At 45.8% G+C, this 12,404-nt stretch overlaps 2 protein-coding genes across 4 annotated transcripts in view; both read right to left on the reverse strand.

Annotated features, from left to right (window-relative positions):
• Nucleotides 1–12,404, reverse strand: part of LOC140710301 (endogenous retrovirus group K member 8 Gag polyprotein-like) — a 393,717-nt gene that overhangs the window by 287,446 nt on the left and 93,867 nt on the right.
• The window catches only part of ZNF496 (zinc finger protein 496), a 31,222-nt gene that overhangs the window by 17,734 nt on the left and 1,084 nt on the right, over nt 1–12,404 (reverse strand). Inside the window, exons 2-6 of one of the 3 annotated variants that reach the window (XM_073011920.1) lie at nt 11,913–12,021; nt 11,137–11,516; nt 10,631–10,814; nt 4,737–4,813; nt 4,285–4,392 (exon numbers count right to left, since the gene is read on the reverse strand). In XM_073011920.1, the coding sequence (XP_072868021.1) occupies nt 4,285–4,392; nt 4,737–4,813; nt 10,631–10,814; nt 11,137–11,466 (699 nt within the window). In that variant the 5' untranslated portion in view covers nt 11,467–11,516; nt 11,913–12,021. Of the gene's footprint in view, nt 1–4,284; nt 4,393–4,736; nt 4,814–10,630; nt 10,815–11,136; nt 11,564–11,912; nt 12,022–12,404 lie in introns of all 3 variants that reach the window. The other 2 variants (XM_073011919.1, XM_007990049.3) reach the window with 2 other exon arrangements.

Here is a 12,404-nt window from a genome sequence, read left to right on the forward strand (position 1 = left end):
AACTATTAAAAAAAAAAGCTGAGCAAACTCTAAACAGGTTAATCTAAAGAAATCCATAACAAGACCCAGCATAATTTAACTTCTGAAAACTGAAGGCAAAAAAAAAAATCTCAGAGTAAAATAATACCTTCCTTATAGGGAAAAAATTTTTGAATGACAGCAGATTTCTCATCAAAAGCCATGGAGGCCAGAAGGAAATAACACAGTATTTTTCAAGTGCTGAAAGAAAACTGTCAACTGTGAATCTTTCATCTGGTGAAAACATCCTTCAGGAATGATGGGGAAATGAAGACCTACTAAGATGAGGAAAAAATAAGTAAGTCCATCACCAGCAGATCTATTTTAAGAGAATGGCTAAAGAAACACTCTAAACAAAAAGAAGGAACCTTGAAACATAAGAAGAAAGAAAACAGTAAGCCAAAATATGCGTAACAAATAGGTTTTCTTTTTCCTTTTGAGTTTTCTGAATAATGTTTGACAGTTGAAGCACAAATTACAACACTCTGTGATGTGGTTCTCAATGTACGTAGAGGAAATATTTAACACAACTGCATTATAATAGGGGAAGAAGGGTGATATTTCTTTCTTTCTTTTTCTTTTTCTTTTTTTTTCTGATGGGCTCTCACTCTGTCACCTGAGCTGGAGTGCAGTGATACAATCACAGCTCACTGTGCAGCCTCAACCTCCTGGGCTCGAGCAATCCTTCTGCCTCAGCTTCCCAAGAAGCTGGCACTATAGGAGCACACCACCATTCCCAGCTAATTTTTTTAGAATTATTATTTGTAGAGACAAGGTCTTGCTATGTTGTCCAGGCTGGTCTCAAAATCCTGGGCTCAAGCAATCCTCCCACCTTGACCTCTCAAAGTGCTGGGATTATAGGCATGAGGCACGGCACCCGAACAAAGGAAGTAAGTTTCTACACTTCACTCAAACTGATAAAATGATACTCAGTAGATAACTTATGTATATATAATGTAATACTTAGAATAACCACTAAAAAGGCTATACAAAAATATACATACACTCACCACCACACTAGGTAAATCGAAATGGAATTCTACATGTTCAAGTAACCCACAGAAAAATAAGAAAAAGGAAACAGAGAAACAAAAACAGAGCCAGAAAAATAGAAAGTCTTAGGCCCTAACATGTCAGTGATGACATTAAATACAAATGGTCTACACACATCAATTAAAACACAGTAAATGGCAGAGTAGATTAGAAAACATTATCCAAATATATACTGTCTAGGCTGGGTGCGGTGGCTCACACCTGTAATCCCAACACTTTGGGAGGACGAAGCAGGTGGATCACCTGAGGTCAGAAGTTCAAGACCAGCCTGGCCAACATGGTGAAACCCCGTCTCTACTAAAAACACAAAAATTAGCCGGGCCTGGTGGTAGTAGTCTCAGTTACTCGGGAGGCTGAGGCAAGATATTGCTTGAACCCAGGAGGTGGGGGTTGCAGTGAGCTGAGATTGCGCCACTGTACTCTAGTCTGGATGACATGAGACTCTGCCTCAAACAAAATAAAACAAAACAACAAATATATACTATTTAAAAGTAACTCACTTCAAATATAATAATCTACGCAGGTTGACTATAAACGGATGGAATAAATATATTATGCAATTAGTAATCAAAAGAAAGAAGAGAAGCTATATTAATATCAGATAAGAGTAGTTTCTTACAAAACTAAACACGTACTTACTTACCAACGATTGCATACCAGGCATTTATCCCAGAGAAATGAAGACTGATGTGCACATAAAAACCTGCACACAAATATTTAGAGCAGCTTTATACAATAATGACCCCAAAACAACCTGGATGTTCCTCAACCAGTGAATGGTTAAATGAACTGCTGGACCTCCATGCCAAGGAATACTACTCAGCAATGAAAAGCAATGGACTAGTAACACACGCAACAACCTGAATACAGCGCCACAGAATTGTGTTGAATGAAAACAGCCAATCCCCAAAGGTTACATACCTAACTAATCCATTTATATAACATTCTTGAAATGAAACGACATTATAGAGCTGAAAAACAGATCAGTGGTTGCCAGAGGTTGAAGAGAGGGTGAGGGTAGGAAAGAAATGAGTATGGACATTAGGTAACAGGAGATATCCTTCTGGTGAAGCACCTGTTCTGTATCTTGAACGTATCAATGTCAATACCTTGGCTGTGACATTGTACTATATTTATAGAATATAGATTTTTACTCTATATTTTACCACTGAGCGTTTAAAAAGTTCACAGGATCTCTCTGTGTTATTTCTTACAATGGCATGTGAATCTATAATTATGTAAAAATAAGAAGGTTAATTTAAAAAGAAAAACAAAATTTCACGTGTACCATGTTCGTAGCAGCATTATTCACAACAGTCAAAATTGCAAGCAATGCAAATGTCCATCGACAGATGAATGGATCAACAATGTGATATATACACACATAGGAGTATTATTCAACCTTAAAAAGGAAGGGAATTCATGGTCAGGTACAGTGGCTCACACCTGTAATCCCAGCACTTTGGGAGGCCGAGGTGGGTGGATCACGAGGTCAAGAGTTCGAGACCAGCCTGACTAACATGGTGAAACCCTGTCTCTACTAAGAATACAAAAATTAGCCAAGCATGGTGGTGGGTACCTGTAATCCCAGCTACTCGGGAAGCTGAGGAAGGAGAATTGCTTGAACCCGGAATGCGGAAATTGCAGTGAGCCGAGATCAAGCCACTTGCACTCCAGCCTGGGTGACAGAGCAAGACTCTGTCTCAGAAAAAAAAAAACAAAAAAAACGGAAGGGAATTCCGACACATACTACGACATAGATGAACCCTGAGGACAGTATGCTGAGTGAAATAAACCAGTCACGAACAGGCAAATAGTGCACAATTCCACTTATATCAGGTATTTATAGTCAAATTAGTAGGGACTGAAAGTAGAATGGAGGTTGCCAGGGGCTAAGGGAAAGGGTAAATAGGAGTTATTATTTAACAAACAGGGAATTTTGGTTTGGGAAGATGAAAAAGTTCTACAGATTGGGTGTACAACAATGTAAATGTACTTAACACCACTGAATTGCATACTTAAAAACAGTTAAGATGGAAAATTTTATGCTATGTATATATTACCACAATTAAAAATAGAAATTAAAAAAACACTTATAAACAAGATCTTCACGATGGCGACTTTTAGTGCACTGGGAAGAAACTATCAGAGTAACAAAACAACACTGACTTATCGAAATCTCTGTACTGTGCTCGCTACAGCATTTACCAGGGACTGCAGGAATTGAAAGATGAAGACCAAACCTCAATAGGTACGGAATGAACAGCATCCCCTTGTGCGTTATACTGGTTAAAGACGCAACTTTTAATAAGAAATACTGGTTTTACCTCCTTCATGTTTGGGAATGGTCACAGTATGTAGCAAATGCTGACATGTATGTGTTGAGCATCAGGGTAAACGGGCGTGTGTCACAGCTTTGGTGGGGCAGAAGCAAGTTATGGAGATGCCCCCTAACTGGGTAACCTGGCTAACTCCTTCCCATCCCTAGCCCTCCCTTCCCCAAGTTTAAAGTCATGTTGGCTGTGCACAGTGGCTCATGCCGGTAATCCCAACACTTTGGGAGGCTGAGGCAGGAGGATCACTTGAGGTCAGGAGTTCGAGACCAGCCTGGGCAACACAGCGAGACCCTGTCTCTACAAGAAAACACAAAACTTAGCTGGGTGTAGTGGCATGCACCTGTAGTCCCAGCTGCTCAGGAGACCGAGGTGGGAGGATGGCTTGAGCTCAGGAGTTTGAGGCTGCGGTGAGCTGCAACTGTGCCACAGCATTTAAGCCTGAGTGACAAGGCAAGACCCTGTCTCTAAAAATAAAAATATAATAAAGTCATGGCAAATGAACTGTGCAGAAAGCAAACTGTTCAGTTTCTGACATTCTGCTGAGATATGATAATAGTGTGTCTACTGTTTTTCAGTTTTCCGTTGCGTAAGGAGCAACTAAACAAAAACAGGAGCCACACCTCCTGTTCCCATGGGAGGGGATGATGCTGTCATAACTAAATCTCACGCCAGCCAGTGGAAAGTATTAGGAGGGAAAGTGAAGGAGATATGGCCAGAAAACATGGCCAAAGGCAGCAACTGGGCTAGAGAGAGGTGAGTAAGATCACCTGCTGGACTAGCCCCCAGCCCTGACTCTGACTCCTCAGAGCGCCCGAGTAAGCAAGTCTTATACAAAAACACAAACGAGAACATTCGAGGAAATTCTGAAATGACTCACCATATAGATCTGTGACAGGACTGAAATTATCTGTGCTTTCTTCCCTCCACTTCCTAACATTTCTAAAATACAACCATTGCTGCGATGATTATTAAATTGAAAAATTCTCTGTAAAATAGAAGAGCAGAGAGAGCTCCTTTTTCACAAGAGGGGAACTTAGACACGCTGAGGCCCATCAATGGGGACTCATGGGCCTGTTTCCTGCTGTCGTCTGCACAAAGCTTCCTGAAGGTGGCCTGATGACAGTCAACCCAGTGAGCGGCTGGGACCATAGGGCAGGAGGAGAAATGGGGCATCTCTTAAGCTCACTCTCTGCCTATTTTAGCTTTTCTGGGCCTGGACTGAACATCCTGTGTGGCAGGCAGAAAGCTGGCTGGGGCCCTAGGAAAGCTGCCCTGTAGCCTACAGAGGCAAACACGGGATTATCAAGGACTCCTGTAGAAACCACTCACCGGGGGTAGCTGGAGGGTGGTCACCTGCTGTGTGTCCCGCACATTCTCTTCCTGAAGGAGGAAAGCATCTTGCAGAACTGAAAGAGATCAGAAAATGGTGTCCCAAAGGGGACCAGGGCCAGGCCTGGTGCTGATACCTTCTGAGCTTCCCATGGCTCTTCACTTCCATTTTGGTAGCAAAGAAAATCACAAGAGAGGCACCAACAGGGAGCTGTTTCACGGTGCTTTTCATAACACCTCAGTCTCCGTTCTTACCTGTAAAATGAGGATTACAAAATGCTGCACATGAAAAGCACTCTGTAAACCACAAAGATTGCTGCGACCTTGTTTCCAGATATAACAAGGGGGGCTATAACAGAGAGTGCCTGGGTTCATGATGACATGGTCAATTAAATGAACTCTTTCACCTCGGGTAGGTCCCTGGACCTCAGCATTGTTACCCAAACTATGGGAAAATAAAGGTTAAAACTCCATGGAGTTCAGCCATGTGTGGTGGTACAAGCCTGTAATCTCAGCTATTCCTATTTTGGGGACTAAGGTGGGAGAATCACTTGAGCCCATGAGTTCCAGACCAGTATGGACAACACAGAGAGTATTTGTCTCTTAAAAAGAAAAAGAGAAAAAAAAAAAAGAAGAAGAAAAAGAAAAAGCCATAGAGTTGAGGAATCTATAAGAACTGTTAGGGTCTGGATGTGGTGACTCATGCCTCTAATCCTAGCTCTTTGGGAAGCCAAAGTGGGAGGACTGCTTAAGCTCGGGAGTTCAAGACCAGTCTGGGCAACATAGTAAGACCTCATCTCTACTAAAAATAAAAAAACTGGAAAGCTGAAACAGAAGGATTGCTTGAGCCTGAGAGATCGAGGCTGCAGTGAGCCACAGCTACACCACTGCATTCCAGCCTGGGCGACAGAACGTGGCTCTATCTCAAATGAAAAAAAAAAAAGTAAGGGGTATTGGCAATCAGAATTACTGTGGAACTCCATAAAAAAGAAGGAAAATCCTGTCGTTTGTGATGACATGGACGAACTTGAAAGACATGCTATGAGCAATAAGCCAGACACAAAAAGAGAAATACTCCATGTTCTCACTTAAATGTGGACTCTAAAAAAGTTGAACTCATAGAAGCAGAGAGTCGAATGCTGGTTACCAGAGGCTAGGGAATGGGGGACTGGGGAGACACTGGTCAAAGGGTACAAAATTTCAGTGACACGAGAGGAGTAAGTCAGGAGTCCTATTGCATAACATGGTGACTATCGGCAGTAACAACATACTGGGTACTTGAAAACTGCGAAGAGAGTAGATCTGAAGTATTTTTACCACACGCAGAAAAAGGAGAGGTGTATGAGGTAATGCATTATATTAATTAGCTTGACTTCTTTTTAAAGAGACTGGTCTCACCATGTTGCCAAGGCTGGAACAGAACTCCTGAGCTCAAGGGATCCTCCCACCTCAGCCTCCTGAGTAGCTGGGACTACAGGTGTGCCACCATGCCCAGCTAATCGGCTTGATTTAATCATTCACAGTGTGTATAGATATCAAAACCTCACACTGTTCACCGTAAATACATACAATTTTTTGTCAATTTGAAAACAGAAATTAAACAAAGAAGAAAAACTGTTACCACCGTAGGTACTCCTGAAAGAGCATTTGACACAGTGCCCTAAAGACCCTCATACAAAATGTAAAGTGTGGCTTTGGGACCATCTCACCAGCCTTATTTGGGCTATCAGGGACTCTGCCACTCTTGTCTCCTGAAATTGGAAACTACCCCTTGTTGAGGCTTCTGCCATGAGCTACATTCCCTGCCGGCAGGGCAGCCATGTAAACACGAGCTCTGTGTTTCCAACGGTACTGCTTTCTCAGATTAAGACTTGGAGAGCTGTGCTACAGTCTATTGGTTAACCCCAGGACATATGTTAAGTCACTATCAAAGCAAACCCCAGAGGTCAGTGTCCCTGGCCTTTCAGAGCTGGGACACAAAGCCTGCAGGAAACAGCAGCTGCAAGAGTGGCTACGTGGAACAAAGGATGGGGTCAGGAGCCCACACAGATGGCAGTGCCATTCTAGGGGTCTCAGTGGAAGGCAGCCTCTTCACTGTGTCTGAAGGGAAGCTCAGGCTGGATGGGTGTAGATTTGAGGAGGTGGTATTTTTGCGTGTGTATGTTCTATTTTAAGTTTCTATCTTCATCTTTATTTAACTTACTTTTACCTCCCAGTTTTATTAATGTATAATTGACAAAAATTGTATTTTGTGTATGAAAACTGTACAATGTGATAACTATACATTGTGAAATGATTAAGCTAATTAACAAATCTACACCTCATACACTTTTATGATGAGAACATTTCTTATTTACTTTCTTAGCAATTTTCAAGTATAAGATGCATTTTTTTTTTTTTTTTTTGAGACGGAGTCTCGCTCTGTCACCCAGGCTGGAGTGCAGTGGCAGGATCTCAGCTCACTGCAAGCTCCGCCTCCCGGGTTCACGCCATTCTCCTGCCTCAGCCTCCCGAGTGGCTGGGACTACAGGCGCCCGCCACCTCGCCCGGCTACTTTTTTGTATTTTTTAGTAGAGACGGGGTTTCACCATGTTAGCCAGGATAGTCCCAATCTCCTGACCTCGTGATCCACCCCTCTTGGCCTCCCAAAGTGCTGGGATTACAGGCTTGAGCCACCGCGCCCGGCCAAGATGCATTATTTTTAATCAACATCACCATGCTGTACCATAGATCTCCAGAATTTATTCATCTTATCTAACGGAAACTTTGTACTCTTTGACCAACATCTCCCAGGGGGGATGTTTTATTTTTTAGAGGTGAGTTCTCACTATGTTGCCCAGGCTGGTCTCAAACTCCTGGCCTCAAGTGATGCTTCTGCTTCAGCCCCCTGAGTAGCTGGAACTATAGGCGTGAGCCACCGTGCCTGGCTAGCAGGTGGTATTTTAGTTCTGCTTCCTCACACCTGCCACCTTCTGGGATATGTAGCTATCCCAGATATATATATGAATATGTAGCCTCACCCTATCTTTGGCCCCGATAAATGAATACATGGACCGTTTCGAGAACCACTTTGGAGAGCTGCAGACCCTACACAGAACCTAGGTTGTGGGGAAGATCTTCAAGATGAGGAACTATACAGCTATGACGGGTAGTGCCTTCCAATGATAAATTGTCCTAATAGTTAAGGTTTTCCTGATTGCTAACTCTTGTCACACCTACTTTGCCTATTGATTATCGCTCATGGAAATGGGAGAGCTGGCCCTGTTTTCCTAAACCCCATCTGTGGTTGCTGGCTTATCTCAGAACTTTATCAAGAAGCAACTGCACAGGCTGCTGTAGTTCCTGAAACTCTTCCCCTCCTCCTGCGTGCCTTCCCAGACCCCACTACAAGGCCTCTCACAGCCCCCCACTTCCTGCATAACCCAAGCTACTTGCACGTGCATTATGTGGGTGACTGGCTGCTTCCCTTATGCCTGTTGTTACGGGCTAAGTTATGCCCCTCTCAAATTCCTGTGTTGAAGCCCTAACACTTAGGTACCCCAGAAGGCGACTGTATTTGGAGACAGGGTCTTTAAAGAGGTCATTAAGATAAAATCAGGTCATATGGGTGGGCCCTAATCCTATAGGACTGGTATACTTACAAGAAGAGGAGATAAAGACACAGACACACACAAAGGAAAGACCATGTAAGAGACCCAGAGAGAGAAGGTGTCTGTTACACTCGCTCCGCAAACTTCTCTTAGTGTAAACATCTTCCTCTTCCTCTCCCTGAAAGAAAACTGCCCGTCACCAAGAGTCCTGGCACAAAGCTTGTCAGCTTTCAGGGCCAGATATTCATAGGTTTTTATGGGTCCCAAGGAGAGCCAGTGGCATAAGAGACTTCCCCTCCCAGCTCCTTCTTTTTTTTTTTATTTGTTCTGTTTTTGTTTTGAGACGGAGTTTCACTGTTTTTACCCAGGCTGGAATGCAATGGCGTAATCTCAGCTCACTGCAATCTCCGCCTCCTAGGTTCAAGCGATTCTCCTGCCTCAGTCTCCCGAAAAGCTGGAATTACAGGCACCCACCACCACACACAGCTAATTTTGTATTTTTAGTAGAGATGGGGTTTCACCATCTTGGCCAGGCTGGTCTCAAACTCCTGACCTCAGGTGATCCGCCCACCTCAGCCTCCCAAAGTGCTGGGATTACAGGCGTGAGCCACTGCGCTCAGCCCCTAGCTCCTTCTAAATGCCTATCTGCAAACTTCTCTTAGTGTTAACATTAGGCACGTCTAGAGCCAAGGAGAGAGGCTTCAGAAGAACCCAAGGCTGCTGATACTTTGACTTCAGACTTCCAGCCTCCCGAACTGTGAGAGAATATATTTCTGTTACATAAGCCATCCACTCTGTGGTACTTTGTTATGGCAGCAAACAACACACCAGCCTCCTGAACTGTGAGAGAATACATTTCTGTTACATAAGCCGCCCACTCTGGTACTTTGTTATGGCAGCAAACGACACACCAATCTTGACTTACGAGCAAGAAAAGGCTGAAGAGTTTGTATGATTTGTACAGAAGTCACTATAGTTTTTCCACACAGAGAAATTTAATAGGCATTTTGGTTTTATTACTGAAAAGCTTATCATAAGGCCAACACAACTTCTGCAAATCATAAGAACGCTCCCTGGCCCCCCAGACATTTTCTTTCCATTGTACCTATACAGCACTGTGACAAGTCCACCCAGAGTCCTAGGAAAGCCCCCCGGCCCCCTAGACACTCTCTTTCCACTGTACCTACAGAGCACTATGGAAAGTCCACCCAGAGGAACTCACGTGCCAGACTTCCTTCAACCCAAGAGTACTGGTTTCCCATGATATGTACTTAAAAGTTTTGGGCGGCCAGGCGCGGTGGCTCACGCCTGTAATCCCAGCACTTTCGGAGGCCGAGGCAGGCAGATCACCTGAGGTCAGGAGTTCGAAACCAGCCTGGCCAACATGGTGAAACCCCGTCTCTACTAAAAATACAAAAATCAGCCAGGCGTGGTGGCAAGCGCCTATAACCCAGCTAATTGGGAGGCTAAGGCGAGAGAATCGCTTGAACCTGGAAGGTGGTGGTTGCAGTGAGCCGAGATTGCACCACTGCACTCCAGCCTTGGTGACAGAGCAAGTCTCCGTCTCAAAAAAAAAAAAAAAAAAAAAGGTTTTGGGCATCTCAGGCCTTGTGCTCAGCCTTTATAGGTTGTATCTCATTTAATCGTCCAAAAACCCCAAAAAAGGTAATTACTATCTCTGTTGGACAGAGGAAGAAACTGAGGCTTTCGGAGTTCAGAAGCATGCCTCATGTCATACCCAGAAGATTCAAATCTAAGTTTCTCTGACGACAAAACTACTTTTCTGTAGCAACCATGTACTTCATACACATACTCAAACCATGTCTAGCTGATGTTCTGGTCCCACACGCTAGATACCATCCTGTGTTCTCCAAAATATTTTTATATCTCTTTGCAGCATCACAATGCTCCTGTAAATAGGAATTGTTTAGCCAAAGAAATAGAGGTTCCAAGAGACAAGAGATGGCCATGCTCCACTCATGCAGCAGGCCCTAGCTGTCATCGAACTGACAAATCCTGCAAAGATGCACCCTCAAAGAGATGAGAGGGCGCCACCTCAATGACACCCACTTACAGAAGAGTTAGCTCTGAGAGGATCTAGAACCATGAAGAGAACAAACATCCTGATGAGATTCTCGTTTAATTGCTCTAGGAAGGGACTCAGACCCTGATAACAGCTCACAGCTCCTCAGGGGACAGGAGAAAACTGCTGATGCAAAAGCCATCAGCTTAAAAACCACCCCAGTGTACAGTGGGCGGTGTGCGCTCCCCCAGATCACCCCTGCTACTCCCCAGGCTGCATACCTGGATCCCCGCTGAGCTGGCTTGGTGCTCTGCTTGGGAGCCCCAGGCACTGTGCCAGGGCTATGGGCTGGGCATCCTGGCTCTTTGCAAGGTCGCTGTGGGGCTCTACCGGCAGCTGCTCCTGCTCCTGGTCCAGAGGGCTGTCCCCATCATCAATCACCACAGGGTCTTCACAGTGCTTGAGCTGCAATCCCAGAGAGAGCTTTTCAGGGCTAGGTGAAGAGGTCCCATCTCTCCCTGGGCCTGGTGACCATCCACTCCACAGCTGCCTACCAAAGGCTCCACTTAGGCCTTGGACTGGGCCGTAAAGGGGCACGACACCATCATGCCCAAATTAGAGGCTTCAGGGAGTAAAACTGGCTTTCTTAGGAAACTCTAGTCTGGGCCTAACCAAAGTACACCGCTCTCAGTGGAATTCCTCATTCCCCGGCCAGTGCATGCATGGCCCAGTCAAAGTGTCTAAGCACCAGATCTCTACCCGTCCCAGCCCCACCTCTTCTACTCACCCACTGCCAGGGTCTCCCGGGCTCCCGTTCCAGTGCCTCCACCGCGGCCACAGCCTGCTCTCCGCTCTCAGGCTCCTGCGCCCGCACCCAGCTCTGGATCTCCCGGGGCAGGATGGCCAGGAACTGCTCTAGCACCAGCAGCTCCAGAATCTGCTCCTTGGTGTGCCTCTCAGGCCGCAGCCAGCCCCGGCACAGGTCCCAGAGGCGTTGCAGGGCCTCCCGGGGGCCCGCCGCCTCCTGGTAGCGGAAACGGCGGAAGAGGCGCCGAGAGGACTCGGGACTGGGAAGCTCCCCTTGGGGGCTAGGGTTCTCTCCAGGTGGGCTCCTCATTTTCCTGGGCTCCTCACTTTCCTTCGGAGCCAAGACTCGGGGGCACAGGGCTGTGGGCATGATGGGATTTGATGGGGGTCAGCAGCAGAAGACGACCCTATTTCCAAACAGAAATCACTGGCTTCAGTGTTCTGGTCTCCTGTGGTCATTTCTGGGGGACAGTGACAGGGAAACTGTCAATGCCCTCAGAGACCAGCCCTTTGGAGAAGCCCTGGGAAAGGTAGGGAGTGTCGGTGTGGCTGGTCTTTACACACAGGATGAGACAGACAGAAAGATACCCTCCCCCCATCAGTACCATTATGTGTGGATTCCCGTAAGCGGGTGACTGGATGAACAAGGCAGGAAATCTGGGAGAAAGTGGTGGCATTTCAACGTGACACTGGTGTTTTGAGCATCCCAGGAAACCAACAGCGCCACATGCAGATGTAATCAAGACTCTCTGGTACCTTAAGTGGCTGGGTCCTCCTGGAGAGACCCGAGATGGGCAGGCCAAGCTATATTGAAGCTCCGGAGCCAAAGTCACTGTTCTTGTTCTCAAGACCTTTACAAATAGAGCTGGAAAGACAAAGACAGACATGTATCGGATGAGCCTTCAAGCACATCCAGGAATGGAAAATCCATCCTGCTGGTGGCAGAGGGCTGATGGTGCTCAGTGCTGGATGGACAACCCAGCCAGAATCAGCTTTGTCCAACAGAGTCTGCGACGGGAGGCAGGGGAAAACACCCAGACACGGGGAACATCACATGAGACAGCCACATGCAGCCCACGAGGGACAAATAACACTGCATTTAGAAATACCAGTGGTTTCCTATGAGCCTTCTGCCAACTCTTGCCTGACGTTCAACCTCGCCTCCACCCTCTTGTCTACCCTTGACCTCTTCAAACCACATTCAAGGCAACGGCACACCCGCGAAAGCCGTTTCTCGGCCAGGACTGA

Source organism: Chlorocebus sabaeus, chromosome 25 (genome assembly GCF_047675955.1).
Source record: "Chlorocebus sabaeus isolate Y175 chromosome 25, mChlSab1.0.hap1, whole genome shotgun sequence".
Taxonomy (NCBI): Eukaryota; Metazoa; Chordata; class Mammalia; order Primates; family Cercopithecidae; genus Chlorocebus; species Chlorocebus sabaeus.